We start from the raw sequence: 17,001 nt of genomic DNA, 5'->3' as shown, positions 1-17,001 counted from the left end.
GTGCTATGTGGTCAAGTTCTGTTTTAACCGTGTAGAAGTAAGACATTGAGAGCTATTTTATGCGTGGAGGCTTCATGCTTATATTTCCCCTTATTACGGCCCTGTATACTATCCGGTATAACTACAGTGGTATACCACTATAGTTATACAGGATATTATACGTCAACACAAAACGCTATATAGGCGTCCGGTATAGGTATATAGGTATACAGGTGTACGGTATAGGTGTTGAAGATCGGTTGATTAGACGAGGAGGAAGACTGGGGGGGACGAACCGAGCTCGCGCTGAGTAATAAACGAGGCATTCGATGTCTGTCTCTCAACCAGAACGGAGGCTAGTTCTTCTTATTCAACATAATTTGGTGCCGAAACCCGGGAGTAAAACTGACCTCGGCAACTGGGATGGACAAGCTGCGTAAGAACCGGTCTGTAGTCCGCGGCGCAACGACTCGACGGCTGTCATCTGCAACCGACCTCCTGAAACAAGAGATACCGTCTACCGAAGAGTTGCAGGTGGCCCTCGATGACCTTTTGGACAAAGATGCGACGCTTGCGGGCTTAAACGAAAAGATTGCGGACCTCGTCGACGACGACAGTTACGAAGAGGAGGTCAGTACCGCCTTGGATTACCACGAAAGGATTCTTAGCTGCATCAGCAGGATTCGACTTCGCACGCGCTCCCGTTCCGACGCCACCCTCGCACAGGCCGCCGCCACCGTTTCGCTTCAAGGCCCGCCAGGGGATCGCACCGAGTACGTTACGAGTTGCGCGGCTCCTACCGCTCCTACTGTTCACAAGAATCCTGCGCCTGGGAAGGTCCCTCGACCCTCGACGATGCGCGTTGCCCTTCCGGAGTTGCAGGTGCCTGTCTTCTCCGGTGATCCCCCACACCCGGCTGGAGACCCTTCAAAAATGTGGACGAGGCTCGACGCAATTGGCGTTTCAGACCCTGGGGAACAGCCCATCGACGAGCCAACGGCGGTGGTGCAGTTCCATGACGCTGTCTACAAGGACAAAGGGCGTTATGTCGTGCCCGTCATGCTAAGGTCTCAACTCCACGTGCCAAGCACGAATCAGACAGTTGCAGAAACGCGGCTAATGCGTCAGCTACAACGCTTCCTGACCCAACCCGAATTACTTCAGGAGTACGACAGCGTCATCAGGGAGTACCCGAAGGAAGGTCATGCAGAGGTAGTGCCAGCGAACGACGATTCAAGGATGGTATACTATCTTCCACATCACGCAGTCGTACGTCGAGAAGCCGTCACCACGAAAGTTCGGGTCGTATTCGATGCGTCTTCTCATGAACTGGGGAGTCCTTCACTCAACGACGTACTGGACAATGGAGTGAGGCTCGGGGCAGAGTTGTTCCAGCTTCTGTTGCAGTTCAGATGCAGCCCAATAGTCCTCACCGCCGACATACGTAAAGCGTTCCTGCAGATCTGCATCAGGCCGGACGAGCGGGACCTTCTGCGCTTTCTCTGGTTTCACCGCTTACCTGCAGCGACAGGACCTGGCCCTCCTTTTGTGTCCTCCGTCCCAGTGGACGACGCCCGTTACAACGACCGTACCCCTTGGAGGCAGACGCAACAAACGCCGCGGGGGAGGATGTTGAAGATCGGTTGATTAGACGAGGAGGAAGACTGGGGGGGGACGAACCGAGCTCGCGCTGAGTAATAAACGAGGCATTCGATGTCTGTCTCTCAACCAGAACGGAGGCTAGTTCTTCTTATTCAACAATAGGTATATAGGTACAGGTTTAGAGAGGGTGAAAGAGCACATTGTTGCGTCTCGTGTCCTGGAAAAATATTGATATTAAAAGAAAATGGAAAATGCAACCCACGATAAGGGCAGTTCCGATAGCGTCACCCGGTGCATGTGTTTTTGTTTTGTTTCCGAAAGTTAAAGCTAATCTTGGACGCATGAGGCGGCAGTATGGCGGCATCTTCGACGCATAAGGCTCCTTCACCCTCTCACGTTGGAGATGAAGGAAAAACGCGTCTCCGAAGATGAGCAATGAACAAAATAAATAAAGAAAGAAATGGTGTTCCTTCACGATTTTTTTGCGGAAGATCTACCGAACACATTTTTGTCCTGAAAACGGCTACGATATCAGGTCACCGAAAGGAACAGGTGTTCTCATTGGGACAACTTTGTGGCTTTTATAATTAAACAGTTAATTAACGTTTAGGCAATAAGTCATTTGACGATTGAGCAACATATGACCAAGAACCTGCACTGGCCCAGAGATTATAGAAGTGAAAACAGCATGTCTATAGCCATTATATTTTTCTAATGAAAAATCTGTGTGAAAAAAAGGCATCTTGTATGTGTGTCCTGTGTTGCAGAACTGCGTCGTAAGAACAGATTTTGTGCAGCATATGGGTCACGGCACATATGCGGGGAACACAGTTAACAGCCACTTGTGCAGTCACTTGCAAATCGTGTTTCCGATGCGGTGAAGCTCATTTCTAAGAGTGTACGGGCAGCGGACAAGCCGTCCATCGCGTTATCACTCTGGTCGTACAGTATCTTGATTACACATGGGGTCATTGTTGTTAATCGTGCCATTTTTTATTCCGACATTTATGTGAAAACAAGACAATACAGTGGTGCCTCTGGTTCCATGTTCATTGTCATCGCTGTTTTGCACGCGGGCTCCAGGCGAACTACACACGAGGACAATTTTCTTGGTAGGTGTGGCGTACTTTGTTGCTTTTTGCGCAAGCTTGGAACTTGGTATCGCAGCAGCCGAGCGAGTTGCTTCGAACGACAGCCTCGTCAGCCCACAGTTCGCAATCTAGGAAATGGAGAATGTGGAGAAATTAATTGGAACAGAAGAAGATGGATATGTTGCACGGTTGGTTGCTCTTTTCGTGCAACGTTTGAAAGCACCTTCTATAAACAGAACTTCACCGCATACACTCTTAAAAAAAGGGGTGTACTTTAACTCATTTTTCTTGCCACATATATAACTCCCTTTTGGAGAGTACATTTACTCTCAAAAAAGGAGTCTCCTCACTCCATCAAGGGAGTAGCATATAACACCTTTCTCCCTGCCGGAGAGTATTATTACTCTCCAGTAGGGAGCTAGAGCGTAATCAAGGAGACTCCAAGGAGACTGAGGTGACTCCTTTTTTGAGAGTAATTGTACTCTCCAAAAACGAGTGATGTACAGGGTGTCTCACGTAACGTGTCCAAAAATTATATTTAAAAATCTACACGTCGGAAAATTATGGCGTCAACGGTATTCGCCTTCAGATCGTTTTTGCCATCGTGTGAGAACACTTTTATGAATTTTCCCCATAGAAATTTAATTTTCCGAATTAGTCTGGAAATTGCCTAGTCACTGTCACTGTTTTTCATGCGTCGCTTCCCGGAGCGCTCTGACGGGATGTGAAAGGCAAGCGGCATTTTGCGCAGCCCGAAATGGGATATTTCCCAATTTTTTTCCGCTCCTTACTTTTGTACCACGAAGTGAAAGTTTCCGTGGTGAGCTAAACTCGACCCGTGCTACCCAAATCTGTCGAAAAAATGTTAGGTTGACTAGACAATTTCCGGACTTTAATTCGGAAAATTAAATTTCCCATGGCGAAAAATTCATAAAAGTGTTCTCACACGATGGCAAAAATTCTCTGAAGGCGAACACCCTTGACCCCATAATTTTCCGACGTGTAGATTTTTAAATATAATTTTTTGACACGTTACGTGAGACACCCTGTATGTGGCAAGGAAAGCAGTTAAAGTACACCCTTTTTTTAAAGAGTGTAGCATGAATGCGCCAACCATTGCCGACAGTGATAGGGTTATCGCTTCTAATTCGAAGAGAGAGGTGAGCGTACGCCTTTTTGTGACAATTTGGATATATGAAAATTGCCACAAAAAGGCGTACACCCCCCTCTCCCTTCGAATCAGAAGCGATAACCCTATCACCCTCGGCAATGGTTGGTGCACAGTGTGCTATGTGGTGAAGTTCTTGTTTTAGAGTACATCTGACATTCCTCATTCTGCTCATTACCAAATTCCTCGTTACTTTACTTCAGCCACGTGTCTCTATTTATTTATTTATTTATTTATTTATTTATTTATGTATGTATTTACTGTTAATAAAGGGACCATAACGCAGTCGAACTGAAGCCTCCTCAGAAAATTTATCTGTGCGATAGCCCACACTCTCTTTACTCTTACGTCATATAACTTTCGCACTAATTGCGCACATAGTTTTTAAAACTTTTCAAGCTTATTAAACTTTTTTTACACCAGAGTTTTTAACATTTTAAAATTAAAATTGAAAATTACGGACTACACTGTGTCGAGGACTCTACACCGACTGCGAAATGCGCGCCCAGTGCGGCGGTAAAACAACATCGCATGCACATTTCGTTTAAAACAAACGAAGTATATTCTATATACGTGTGTAGGTTACAGTCCTGTTTTCAACAAATCAGGGGAGAAAAACGATGCCATTCGAGATTACGGTTGGTTAAGAGGTGAAGTTACTGACATTCCGTTTGACGTTTGAAGTTTTGAAAGGAAGTGAACGAGTCACCTGCAGTTTCAATTCAATTCAATTCAATTCTTCCTTTATTTACTGTAACTGAAGGTTACCATAACACACCCCTAGCGAATGACCATTCCGAATTACATCGTTATCGCCCCTGATTTGTTGAGAACTGCACTCTTAGAAATGAACTTCACCGCACAGCACGCTCCTAGCCAACCATCACCTCGAATGATATCGTTATCTGCACTGATTTGCTGAAAACGGGAGGCGTACGCGTTTTTTGTGACAATTATGAACAGCATAAGTGTCACAAAAAGGCGTACGCCTCCCGTTTTGAACAAATCAGGGCAGATAACGATATCATTAGAGATTCGAGATTCGAGTTGGCTAGGTGCGTGCTATGTGGTGAAGTTCATTTCTAAGAGTGTGGAGTCGCACGTCGATTTTGACATATCCCGCCCACCAGTGACACTTGTCACAAAAAGGCGTACGCATTCCAGAAACTAGGAATGATAACGGTATCATACTATGGGCAGTGGTTGCACTCTAAAAACAGAACTCCACCGCGTAGCACACTGTGCGTCAACTACACTCTTAAAAATGAATTTCACCGCATAGCACGTTCTTAGCCAACCATAATCTCGAATGATATCGTTATGTGCCCTGATTTGTCGAAAACGGGAGGCGTACGCCTTTTCTGTGACAATTATGAACAGCATAAGTGTCACAGAAAAGGCGTACGCCTACCGCTTTCAACAAATCAGGGCAGATAACGATATCATTCGAGATAATGGTTGGACAGGAGCGTGCTATGCGGTGAAGTTCATTTTTAAGAGTGTAGTGCCACGAATGATAGGCTTATCGCTTGTGATTGGAAGACAGAGGGAGGCGTACGCCTTTTTGGAGCAATTCCATACATCTAAACTGCCACGAAAAGGCGTACGCCCTTTTTCTCTTCGAATCACAAGCGATAACCCTACCATTCGTGGCAACGGTTGGTGTACGGTGCGCTATGCGGTGAAGTTCTGTATTTTTAAGGTGTGCCTTCAGCAAGAGGGGTTCATGGGGTCAGGTTCGCTTTTAATATCGTGGTAGCTTCATGGGGATGTAGAAATCGGGTCGGGTTTCGTGCTAATACCCGTCCAGGAAACGACAAGGCAGGTACATGCACAATAGGTCGCTGTCTGAAGGCGAGGGAACATGTTTAATATTTACCTCCAGCTGGTCCACGGAGCACGTCACAGGATCCGTAGTCAGAGAAAAGAACTGTCAATGCCCCCTGGCTACCTTGATATGTACACATATACGAAATTTTTGTATTTAAGTGGAATATAAATACATATAAATACGGCATACATAAGTGCAAAATACATTAGAATATATGCGTACAAGTATTAAGCAAAAGGGTTCATTGAGCGTTAAATTACTTAAGCATTAAGTGTCATGGCAAGCTTTACGGCAAGCAGTTACGTCATCATTACCACTAGCAGAGGGCTCTCTTGACCGCATGGCAAGCTTTACGGCAAGCAGTTACGTCATCATTACCACTAGCAGAGGGCTCTCTTGACCACATGGCAAGCTTTACGGCAAGCAGTTACGTCATCATTACCACTAGCAGAGGGCTCTCTTGACCGCATAGCACGCAGTATGCCGTAATAATCGCGCATGAATAGAATAGAAATAGAAATAGAAAAAAAAAATGGAAACGTGCGTCGCACAGGTGCGACCAGCTGTTCCAGGACGCTTGACGTGTGAAAGCACTGAATTATTTAAAAGGTTATTTCAGCACGTGTATGTCCTTGAGGTAGGTCGTTAGTGCACACAGCGCAGGTTGCTGGTGCTGCCTTGGACAGCTTCCCAGTGCCTTCTCAACACTATACAGTCGGTTTGTCAAGTTTCGCGAGGGCTGCTTTCTTCAGTGTTCGCCGACTAGAGTCGAAACGTCGGCAGGTTTACCAGCACGTGCTCCGTGTTCTCCACAGTTCCGTAAGTTGAACAGTTCGACGATCCAACGACACCTATCTTACGAAGGAACGCCTAAATCTCATGGTTAGTGCCTAAAAATCCGCTCTCTATAATTCGTCACCAGCACCCTTTTCAGTTTTAGTTTTGTGTTATTCCTTTTCTTTTCTTCTCTGTCTTTTCCTTTCTTTTCTTCTTTGTCTTCCCCTTTTCTTTTCTTCTTTTCCTTTGCTTTAATTTCCCCTTTTCTACTTTTTCGTCTCCCTCTCTTTTCTTCCCCATTTTCTTTTTTTTGAATAGCAAGCCGACATCCGTCTGGCTGACCTTTCCGTTCTTTTTTCTTAATAAACATATTCTCCCCCCCCCCACCCCCACCACCACCACCACCCCATTATGGCAAGCTTGCCAAGATGTTGACGCGGTGGCACGGAAGCTCCGCTTACACCAGAACATCCTGAACAACACTCTTAAAAATGATGGTGGTGGTGGTGGTGATGGTGAAAATGAACTTCACCACATAGCACGCTCCTAGCCAACCATCATCCCGAATGACAACGTTCTCGCCCCTGATTTTTTGAAAACGGGATGTGGAGCCTATTCTGTGCCGTGCATAATGGCACAAAATAGGCTCCGCCTCTCGTTTTCAACAAATCGGGAGCGAGAACGTTGTCATTCGGGATGATGGTTGGCTAGGAGCGTGCTATGTGGTGAAGTTCATTTTGAAGGCGATACCCGTACTACATAACGTCGCTTTACCCGCGTCAATTATGATGCGGCGATAGTTTCGACGTCGGCCTACTACGCGACGCAGAGTGATGTGGCTAGCTATTCAGCCAATAGGAACAAGACTATATACGGCGGGGCTTAAACGTGCCTGTGTTAGCTTGAACACGACTACAGTCATATATTGCCCGCAGTTGATTTACTTTGCACGCATTTTGTGCCCATCGGCTCGTCTCTGGAACGATAGCAGCTTTCGTGCTAGTTAACGAACTGTTAGTTATGCAATCCCAGGGTTAGAGAATGTGGTACAAGTGATGCAGATATCTTCCTGGAATCTCCGCCATTCTCAACACACATAGTCCCACCAAACAAACAAGAAAGAAAATACCGCTGTAGCAGAGGCTGTCAAAGCTGTTGACTTACCTCCAGTAACAACAAGCTCCTTTCCTTGCGCTTTAACCTTTGCACTTTGCTTCGTCCTGAAAGTTAAAAGATCGTCTCACAGTACAGATTCTGAATGACACAGGTTCAATTCCTTACAGCGACTTGCCATCGCGTAACCCGAATGAAAAAGAAGCGCTTTTGCTTGCTTGATCAACATTGCCGGGTTTCAAATAACTACATTCACCCAGGTTTACTGATGTAGTCTTCACAAGAAAATATCTTTTGGATTGTCGACGTTGCAGAAGCTGAAAAGAGGCAGACACACGTAAGACGAATGAATCATGCACGAAAACTTGCAGCGCCACTGGTGGCTACCGGTACAAAAGTAACCACATGATCGAACGGAACTGGTCTTTGGACCTAGCAGATTTTTCTTTAAAAGGTGTCCTCTGAAGGTCCAAAAAGGCGCAGTACCCATTTTAATGTCGACAGCGCCTTGCTTTAGAAGTTATGTTTTTGTTTTTTACGAAACTAATTTGAATTTCTATTTAAATAATGAGCACCTTATACTCATTCGCACGGTGCGCAGCTTGTAGGTGGTATCGGACAGATACTTGCAAGAAAGAAAGTTCGTCGATTGGTGCCCCCTTTCACGAATTATTTTGCTCGGAGATTTAATTGAGACACCTGAAGTACACTGCTAACGTTGAAGAGATCAGAGTACAGTAAAGAACTGCTGCATTCTGTATCATTCAAACTACACAGCGCATATTTACTTTCTGGTCCTCCATCTCTATAGAACAACTTACCGTCCACGCATCAGTCTGGTCCGGGCATTGAGCATGCACGACGCACACGTACATGCAGACAACAAAGATGAAGATTACAGGGTGCGCCATATCGATGTCACTTGAAACGAGCTAGCTCACTATGGTACTCTTTTCAAGGTACTTATATACTCCCAAGAAGCATTAATCAAAGCGAATTAGATATGTGGCCAACTTGATATTCATACTTTGATATTTATCGGACAAGAAAAACGAATTATAAATCAATTTCAAATTCAATATCAATTGCGAGACAGGACAAACTTTGCTGCACGTGGCGTCAACACGCACTAAATGAGCAACCAAAAGTAAGAACGCGACAGCTGGATATTGTTGGATATCCCATACGATTCTACATGCATGTCGCGCACAGTACAATGAAATTTAAAAGGCAAACGTGTACAGTGCGAGACATATGTTTTTTTATACGTGTGTATATTTGACACGAAAACGCTTAATACTTGGAGATAATTATGAGTGACATAGAAGAAATAGGACAAACCTTACTGCGTGCCAGACATCTGGGACTTCAGTGTTCAACTTTTCTTTATCACGTAACGCGTGATAAATGCAAAATTTTCCCGCGACATGTCCGGGGGTCCCACACGAAGATCAATGAAAACTCCATAATGTAAAAGCATGAGTCTGGGTACACAGAGGGACGACACGAGCACACGACTCAAACCAGTAAAGTTTACTCTGAGTAAACTTTACTGGTTGCAAAGCAAACACAAGTGTTGCTAAAGAAAACGCAAGAACACGCACGACACTCGCAAGTACGTTTGCAAGTATACGTTTCAGGGTGCCTATACGTTAGTGTCGCTGGTCACAGTCATGCAGTCACATGTACATAGTCACAGTCATGGAGACACATGCACATAGTCACAGTCATGCAGACACATGTACATGCCATGACTTGAAAACCCGAGAGAGTCCATACACATTAGAGACATACGAGTACATGTTACCCGTCGAAAACAGGTGGAGAAACAGGTGGAGGGTGAAGAAGCAACGTAGCATTAATAAAGAATGTATTCATCATAGCTTGCGAATATGTGACAAGTATAACTTCTTGTCGCGGAACGTAATGATATAGCGTGGTATCCTCTGTGTCGTTCTGACGGACTTTAATGCAATTTTGCTGCTGGTGTTCGTGAAAATGCATCAGTTTCTTGCCTGCCTCACATTTCCATTTTTCTTTCTTTTCATTCTGCTATACGTATCCTCTTTTTCTTGACTTTGAGGAAAAAGAATGAGACAGTGGTAACAATGGTAACACAACGAAGTGGAGAGGACAGGATCATCTGATAAAGTTTTAATAAAGATAATCAAAAGTGGACAGGCAACATTCTGTATCATTCGCACTACGGAGGACATATTTCCTTTCGTTCTTGGTATCTGGAGGATAGCTCACGCTCCAAGCATCAAACGCATCTGGGGAAAGAGAAGACCTCACATGTGCAGAGCATGCGCGCACGTAGACAACGGAAGTAAAGGTGATTGGCTTCTTCATATGTTCCTTGTCCCCTTCGAAACAAGCGACTAGTATTTTTTTTCAGGCGTTTCTGTATCAAGACGCAATTACCAAAGCCAATTTGATACGTCCACAACTCAATATACTTGCTTAGATATTAACCGAGCTAAATGTAAAAAGTGAAGGGAAATGTACTGAAACTCAATTTAAAATTCAGTAATGGGTTGACATTTGCTGCATGAGAGATGATAAGCAGACACTCCAGCCAATATGTTACAACGCATCCACTTGGTGATTGCGGAAGCGCCAGACGTCTTAAAGATCAGCTACACCGATTTCGCGATGTGTTTATGTGGTTTGATATTTAAAACGAGCACATCCAACCTCCCCCGAAATGCCCCTTCGTCAATTTTGTCTTCCTGTTACGAAAATTCGTTAATGAAAGAAACCAAAACAAGTCATGAGCGCGGCCATTTTTGTGACGTAGATGTGCAGAACCTGCCCTATGTATGTGGTTGGGGTATCGTGCTTCTGATGGGTTGAGGGGTGGGGCTTTCTCAGACTTCCCTGACTGCTTCTCAGGTTTGCGAGAAACTCCAGTTATGGCGGTCGGCTATCACAGAGCTATTGGACGATGGAAGCAACTACGAACTCTTCTCTACAGCATTTTCGATGCGAAATTGAGATTATGTGCTTGAGAAGTTTGCTACTTCAGCTTGGCATTCACGTCGACCCGTTTGTTATTTACTATAAGCACGTATGGGAGCGAATGGGCAACAGCGTGACTAGTGGTGGTCGTGTGAGCACATACCTATAGAGGAAGGAGGCGGTACCTTGTGCCCGTGTGCAAATCGTGCTATTGCTAGACTTGTTACACGATATATATATATTGCATATACATGGTGTTTCACCTGAGGTGATAAAAAATTCTATCTGGCTACGTACTCGCCGGAGGATTGTCAGACTTTCGACAATTACCTTAACTTTTGCCACCATCGAAGAAGTCTTTGGACAATTTTTAAATGTGGGAAACTTTTTTTTTTTCAAATGAACTTTGAAAATTGCCAAGCGATTTTTATTTTACAGAAATATGAAGTCCACCACGGATAGCCACACACCCAACCGAAACTATGCGCAGTATAGCAACAGAAATAGTCTAAAAAATTAATTAAAAAAAGTCGGCTTTAGCCCGGACTGCTATTCTGCCCTGTATATTCTGCAGCATCATATCGCGCCCGCAATGAACGACGTACGGATGCATCGTGACCTCATTCCTCTTCCTCTTCCATTGAGTCGCGTCAGCTTCGGTGCTCGCGCTGCCCATTTTCTCCGCTTTCATCAACCTCATCGCCGTGAAAACTTCAAAGCAGGTTCACGCCAGGACAAAGATGATTTATATTTATCTGGGATTACCTGGGATGACGTGTCACAAACCTTTTAACCTGATGTCAATTCTCAGATAAATCAGATAAATGGCACCAAATCCTTCATACTCTGAAGACACGATGTTTAGTCCCAGGTGGAACTTTAAGGCAGTGGCCCTGCTGCTCTCTTAGTGGGTACCTTTGTACCGAAACTGCGCCGTTCCTGTACGTCTGCTCTCGAAGGCACTACTATCGCTCGAAAGCTACTTCTTTGGAGGAGGGCGCGACGTTTTCTATTTTTCGATGCAGGGCGTGGTTACTCTGCTACAGAACGGAGATCATGACGACATTTTCGATCATTGCTCTTGTTTGTACCAACGTTATGCAAAACCAAAAACAGATTGTGCTGTCTAGTTTTTGCGTGGTGTTGCTCTACAATACGAAGAGGCGGCTAAGTTGCGACAATTTTGGTACCTAGACTTTTTAATGCACACAGGCCTGGTGGAAACAATGCGAAAGTGCATTCGCCTCAATATTGATGACTGGTGTGATGTCCCGTGACGGCGAAGCTGAGTACAATGATGCGTTTAATTAATCCCGACAGTTCTACATTAAAAAGTTGTAATTAGAGCACCAAAAAGTAATCTACGGAATCTGGAAGACATCCAACCGAAACAAAAAGAACAAACGTTGAAAGCATCACCTAGCAGTGACGTAGCTAGACGGAGTTTTCGGGGGTTCAGTTCAGATGTCCCCCGGACCTTTGGATAATGCATTTTGGACATGGAGAACGAGGGTGAATTCCTCTCCCCATTTAAATTTCCCACTGAACCCCCGTGAAATACTTTTCTGACTGCACTATTGCCATGTAACGTCCATATTTCGAAACCTTCGCGATAGCAACTACAAGGGATGCTGGGAGGGTCCCAAAGGAGTTGCTTGGCACATCTTTATATGGCTTTTTATTGTGGCCAAAAAGCCTGTTTTGAAACCGCGGCATCTGGAAGCAATCTCACGTGGTATTTGTTGTATTCTGAAGGCTTTATTTTTAGGCTGAAAGGAAAGCGCCACACACTAAGTCCCTCTTTTGAAACGACTTGATTGTGTGTACTGCGTGCACCTCACAACTTTCAAATTGACACCTCTGCCCCTAGACTAATATTCTAGAAGTAAGCTAAATCGTAGGCTAGGCAGATTGAAAGAATACTAGCTCCTACGCTGCACGACAGCGAACAACATTCAGTTGGCTTTATTCGTGTGAAGTGTTCCATCTTTTTTAACAATGTTCTTGCATGTTGGTTCGGGCACGTACGCTGTGTGCAGGTACACAATATTTTTGACGGTTACGATGTGAGACATGTAGGTTCCAACGACATGAATGATGTGGGATCGTCGAGGCAGAAATCTCAGTTCATAGCAACAATTCAATGCGTACTTTGCTCGAACAAGATCTCGCTTGTCTCGAGGTCTCACAGATCAGAAATGCACAACGTCAACTACGTCTTTAACAAGCTCGAACAAGTGGACAAATAGGAACAGAATATCACAAAATTAATACAAAATATCTTGAAAGTTGTTCTTTACTCACACCACTATTTCAATTCATAAAATTGTAGGATTTGCAGTAATATACCGCATAGTATATTTTGTTCATGCTGTGATCGCGATCGATATGTTGCAAAATATGCGTGCTTCCTTCCTCTCCACGCTACTGACGAAGACAGCCTTCCTGGTAGGGGTGCTGGACTGAGCTGGACTTGGCACACTCTTGGAACTTTGTACTGCAGCAGCCGTATGATCTTGTTCTCAGGACTTTCTCGTGAACCCAGAGCTCACAAGCTGGACATACACAAAGGAAGGGGAAACAGGAAATTAGGGAATGCAATGTCGAAGACAATTCGAACTTCTCAGGCTGACGCTTTTTCGGCTTCATGGCAATGTCCCTTGCGACTGAGTTATTTCATGCCGGGTGGAGTGAGACTATGCAAAAGAAGAGTGACCCATTGCTACCACCAGCAAGAGCATTATGCCAACGACTTCCATCCATTGGTTACAGACTTTAATACACCAGCCTTCATATGACCATTTTTTGTGGACTGCCAATCGCTGACTGCATTTTAGGGCTTCTCTAGGCACATCTGACGGACGAAAACATTTGGGAAAGCAGAAGCCACGATCAAAGAATTTCATGCCAATTCCCACGTTGAAGAGACGCAGAAGCTTCGCAAAATGAAGCGAAGGTGGCGAACTAAGATGCTTCGCAAAACGAACCAGAACTAGCGCTTTCGTATTACATAGCGTTTAAGTAAAAAACGGAACATAACTCCATAGACAGGATTGTTCAATACCAACATGACCAAGAGACAGAAAGCCCATCCTCCTTTTGCTAGTACGCTACGTGAACACATAAAGTCATGCCGTATAGACGACTTCGAACACACGTTTTCTGCGTCTACCTGCTAGACAGCGGCTCGGCTCCAAAGCTACGCCAATCGAAAGCACGCCGTGATTACTCTAGGTGGCGTTGCGGTTGCTTGATAAGATATTTACCTCCAGTTGGCGCCAGAAAAACGTCACAGGTACCGTACTCAGCATGAAGAAGTGTCGTCATCCCACCCCGACCTACATGTACATACGCATGTTTTAAAGGGACATTCAACTGATGTAGAAACAACGATACATTTGTAAATATTGAACAACTGAGCAACAAAAATTGAACAATGCGTTATGAAATTCTGGAGGTCGACCACCACATAGTAGCACGGCAATTATAAAACGCGTCGTGCACTACTTTTTCAATCATTCTGCGTCACTCGAGTTCTTACAACAATAGTGTCGACGTCGTTTTGAAGTTTCACACGCGCAACCACTGACATTGCTGCATTCTTAAGAAAACACTTTTAGAACCAGTAGAATACATTCGCGAGGAATGTCCTTCTACAACGCATTATTTGTAGATTTCTTGCAGAGGCCTTCAGTAACAGAAACTACTTCATAAGCCGCACTTCTGTACTTTGAAGTGAGATAGCTCTGCATTGGCGGATCTGTAACAATGAGGTAGTAAACATGTTACGTAGGTTGTGGCAGTCACACTAGGTTTACGAGCTCTCATCCACAAAAACTAACAACAACATTATTGTTAAAAATAACATGACTCGGCTGACGTTGTGGAGAGCTTGGGATTGATTGACACCGCAAAGCGCCATTCGGTGGGAAATACACACGACACTGCTAGTATAGTTTAGTGACCCTATAAAGGGTCTACGACTTAAAAATGAAATGTGTGTTTTGATGAAATTGCAATGTGCAATCACCACGTCATACTCTGATACAAGCACGAGATTTCTGCACAGCCCGCACCGGAATCGTACGCGCGCACTTTCTTTCCTTCATGCAGTTGACGTCACGAGGAGTGTCAACATTATGACGGGGGATGTGATGGCGCCACCGAACATAGGGTTGACAAGCTGTATCGTCCGATGCGGACCTCTGTAAGGGCAGTGCTTTGTTGTTTAAAGGAATTTAATTTGTTAAACGCAAATACCACCAAATACAACCGGGGCGAAGAACAATTGGCGAATAAATGGCGAAAAATAATACACGGAGAGAAATATTCGTGATCACTACTTACATGATATATGCTTCTTTTTACATAAGTGTGCTTTGATGGCAACGTTTTAAGTTCAGGTGCCTCTGTTTAGGTATAGTTTTCTCGCAGATGGTAGAAGCCGCTCGATGTAAAAGGCGGAATAATTTCGGATATGTGTCTCGAGCGGGCTTACCTCCCGTAAGATGAAGTTTATCTCCTTCTGCTCTAACTGTCCCCAGCAACTTTATCCTGCAAGTCAACGCATTGTTGCAGAGTCCAGATGGAAGCATCGAACCCAATCTCTTACAGCCCTTCTCCATCCTTGTCACGTGATCCAAATGTGATGTTAGCACTTTTTTCGTTTTCAGAGATGAACGTCGGCTGATCCACGTAAGCACATTCGTACGGGTTCGGCGTCGTAGCCTCCAGAAGGAAATACTTTCCAGGGCCTCGACTATTAAGATTCTTTAAAACAGACAGAAAGAACTTCAACAAACCATGCGATGAAATACGTATACCAATAACACAACTTTACAAGGAACAGTGTTCATTTTGAATGGAACAATTCGTTTTCTGTAATGAACTCTCCTGAAGTAATGAACATGTACCACATAATGTACGAAAAAAGGAAGCCGAAGCTGTTCGGCTGCACGCAGTGTATCCGTTCGAGTATTCGAACGTCGTCATACCAGCACTGGACAGCTGTTTCGGCATTATTGGGCCATCATTAGCAGTGCGCAGGGAGGCAACATTTCTGTTGGGTGGCGTCACAAGGTCCGTCAGAACTTGATCCACTCTTAAGGATGAGAGCCTCACAACTGAAAGCCCTGAAAGCGCGGGACTTTCAGTGGTGAAAGTCTCACCCTGACGGGAGGACATCACGTTCTACGTGGCCTTGTGACGCTACCCAACCGAAATGTTGCCTGCCTGCGCACTGCTGCTATAATGTCGAAACAGGCGCCCAGTGCTGGTATGGCGACGTTTGAGCACACATGTAGCACATATGGTCTGTTATCAGGGTCATGACTGGATAGGGATTCCTTCCTTTGTTTTGTCCAGTCTTTGTCCTCATTGTTAGGAAATTTCTTTAGTGGGGTGAAAAGTTAAACGAAGCTACTGAAATTGCTTTCGCTCATCTCCGATATATCGAAAAAAAAAAAAGAAGTTCGGTCTTCTACTTATTATTAGTATTTCCCTTTGCAAAGCCTCACGTTTACGTAATTTTCGAGCAATTTTTGTTATCGCATTTGTTGTGCTAATGTTCTCCAATTTACAGGCAGTGTTCGAATTATCGGCAGCTTCTGGCCTGAGGCTGTTTCCTCGAAACTCTTTTTCTGTTTCACCATTAGTGGATACATTTTCTATACCTACAGCTACTTCTGCCGTGACACATGTTCATTATCTTTCTTTTTTTTTCTTTCCCCGGTGCTTAAGATAGTACTACAACAGTATACAACTTGCCTTCCACGCATCCGTTTGGTTCGGGCAAGAAGACCGCACTGTGTCCCCGACACTTCCGTAAGTGTAAACGCAACGCAACAGGACAACGAGATGCAGCTTCATGTCAATGCCACTCGTTCTCGTTGAAAGGTGCAAGCCGCATGCTCGTGCCGACCACCTGCATGCTCTCAAAGAGCGATTCTCAATGACGTAATAAACATGATTTACATTCAGCGTCTGAAGGGGCCGCGTATAAAGCCTTCCATTGTCATATGAGAACAGCTTTATTGTTGCGTGTGCGCGTGGCTATTTTATTTCCGCGTTAAGACCGCGGAGCAACTGCGTCTATGAGAGGTGTAGAGAGATGGAGAGAGGACAGCAGGAAAGAGTTAATATCCGTCGTGGACCGACTTCAAGGGGAGGTGTGACGGCATCTTCCCCGAAAAGCCTGCTGAAAAACCACCGAGGAAATATGAATGATTCAGACAGCAAATTCGAGTGTTTAGAATGACTTTGGAGCTCACACCAACAGGCAGATGTTTCCATACTGTCGCACCACTTCTTGTAGTGAACCCTGGTGACGTTTCGTGTTAATTTTTTCTTTTCACGTTAATTTTTGCTATTAATTTCTCTGTGGAAGTCGGATCGCGTTTCATAAAATGCGAAATGTGTAAAAAGCAGTGATGGCCAGTACAGTTCGACTATAGTTCGACGACGCAACACATTATTGCGAG

General features: G+C 44.7%; 2 protein-coding genes across 2 annotated transcripts; both read right to left on the bottom strand.

Moving 5' to 3' along the window:
• Positions 1 to 2,551: 2,551 nt before the first annotated feature.
• On the bottom strand, positions 2,552 to 8,516 carry LOC135367298 (allergen Arg r 1-like). Its single transcript, XM_064600502.1, has 5 exons — positions 8,383 to 8,516; positions 7,730 to 7,878; positions 7,613 to 7,668; positions 5,720 to 5,791; positions 2,552 to 2,800 (listed from the first exon to the last, which is right to left on the bottom strand). The coding sequence occupies exons 1-5, from the start codon at positions 8,470 to 8,472 to the stop codon at positions 2,670 to 2,672; spliced, it is 498 nt and encodes a 165-aa protein (XP_064456572.1). The 5' UTR covers positions 8,473 to 8,516; the 3' UTR covers positions 2,552 to 2,669.
• A 3,941-nt stretch (positions 8,517 to 12,457) lies between these two features.
• LOC135367297 (allergen Arg r 1-like) lies at positions 12,458 to 16,448 on the bottom strand. Its single transcript, XM_064600501.1, has 5 exons — positions 16,289 to 16,448; positions 15,135 to 15,292; positions 15,021 to 15,076; positions 13,789 to 13,860; positions 12,458 to 13,077 (listed from the first exon to the last, which is right to left on the bottom strand). The coding sequence occupies exons 1-5, from the start codon at positions 16,388 to 16,390 to the stop codon at positions 12,947 to 12,949; spliced, it is 519 nt and encodes a 172-aa protein (XP_064456571.1). The 5' UTR covers positions 16,391 to 16,448; the 3' UTR covers positions 12,458 to 12,946.
• Between the last annotated feature and the right edge of the window lie 553 nt (positions 16,449 to 17,001).

This window comes from Ornithodoros turicata, chromosome 8 (assembly GCF_037126465.1).
Source record: "Ornithodoros turicata isolate Travis chromosome 8, ASM3712646v1, whole genome shotgun sequence".
Classification (NCBI taxonomy): Eukaryota; Metazoa; Arthropoda; class Arachnida; order Ixodida; family Argasidae; genus Ornithodoros; species Ornithodoros turicata.
This window is presented reverse-complemented; position numbering and strand designations above follow the sequence as displayed.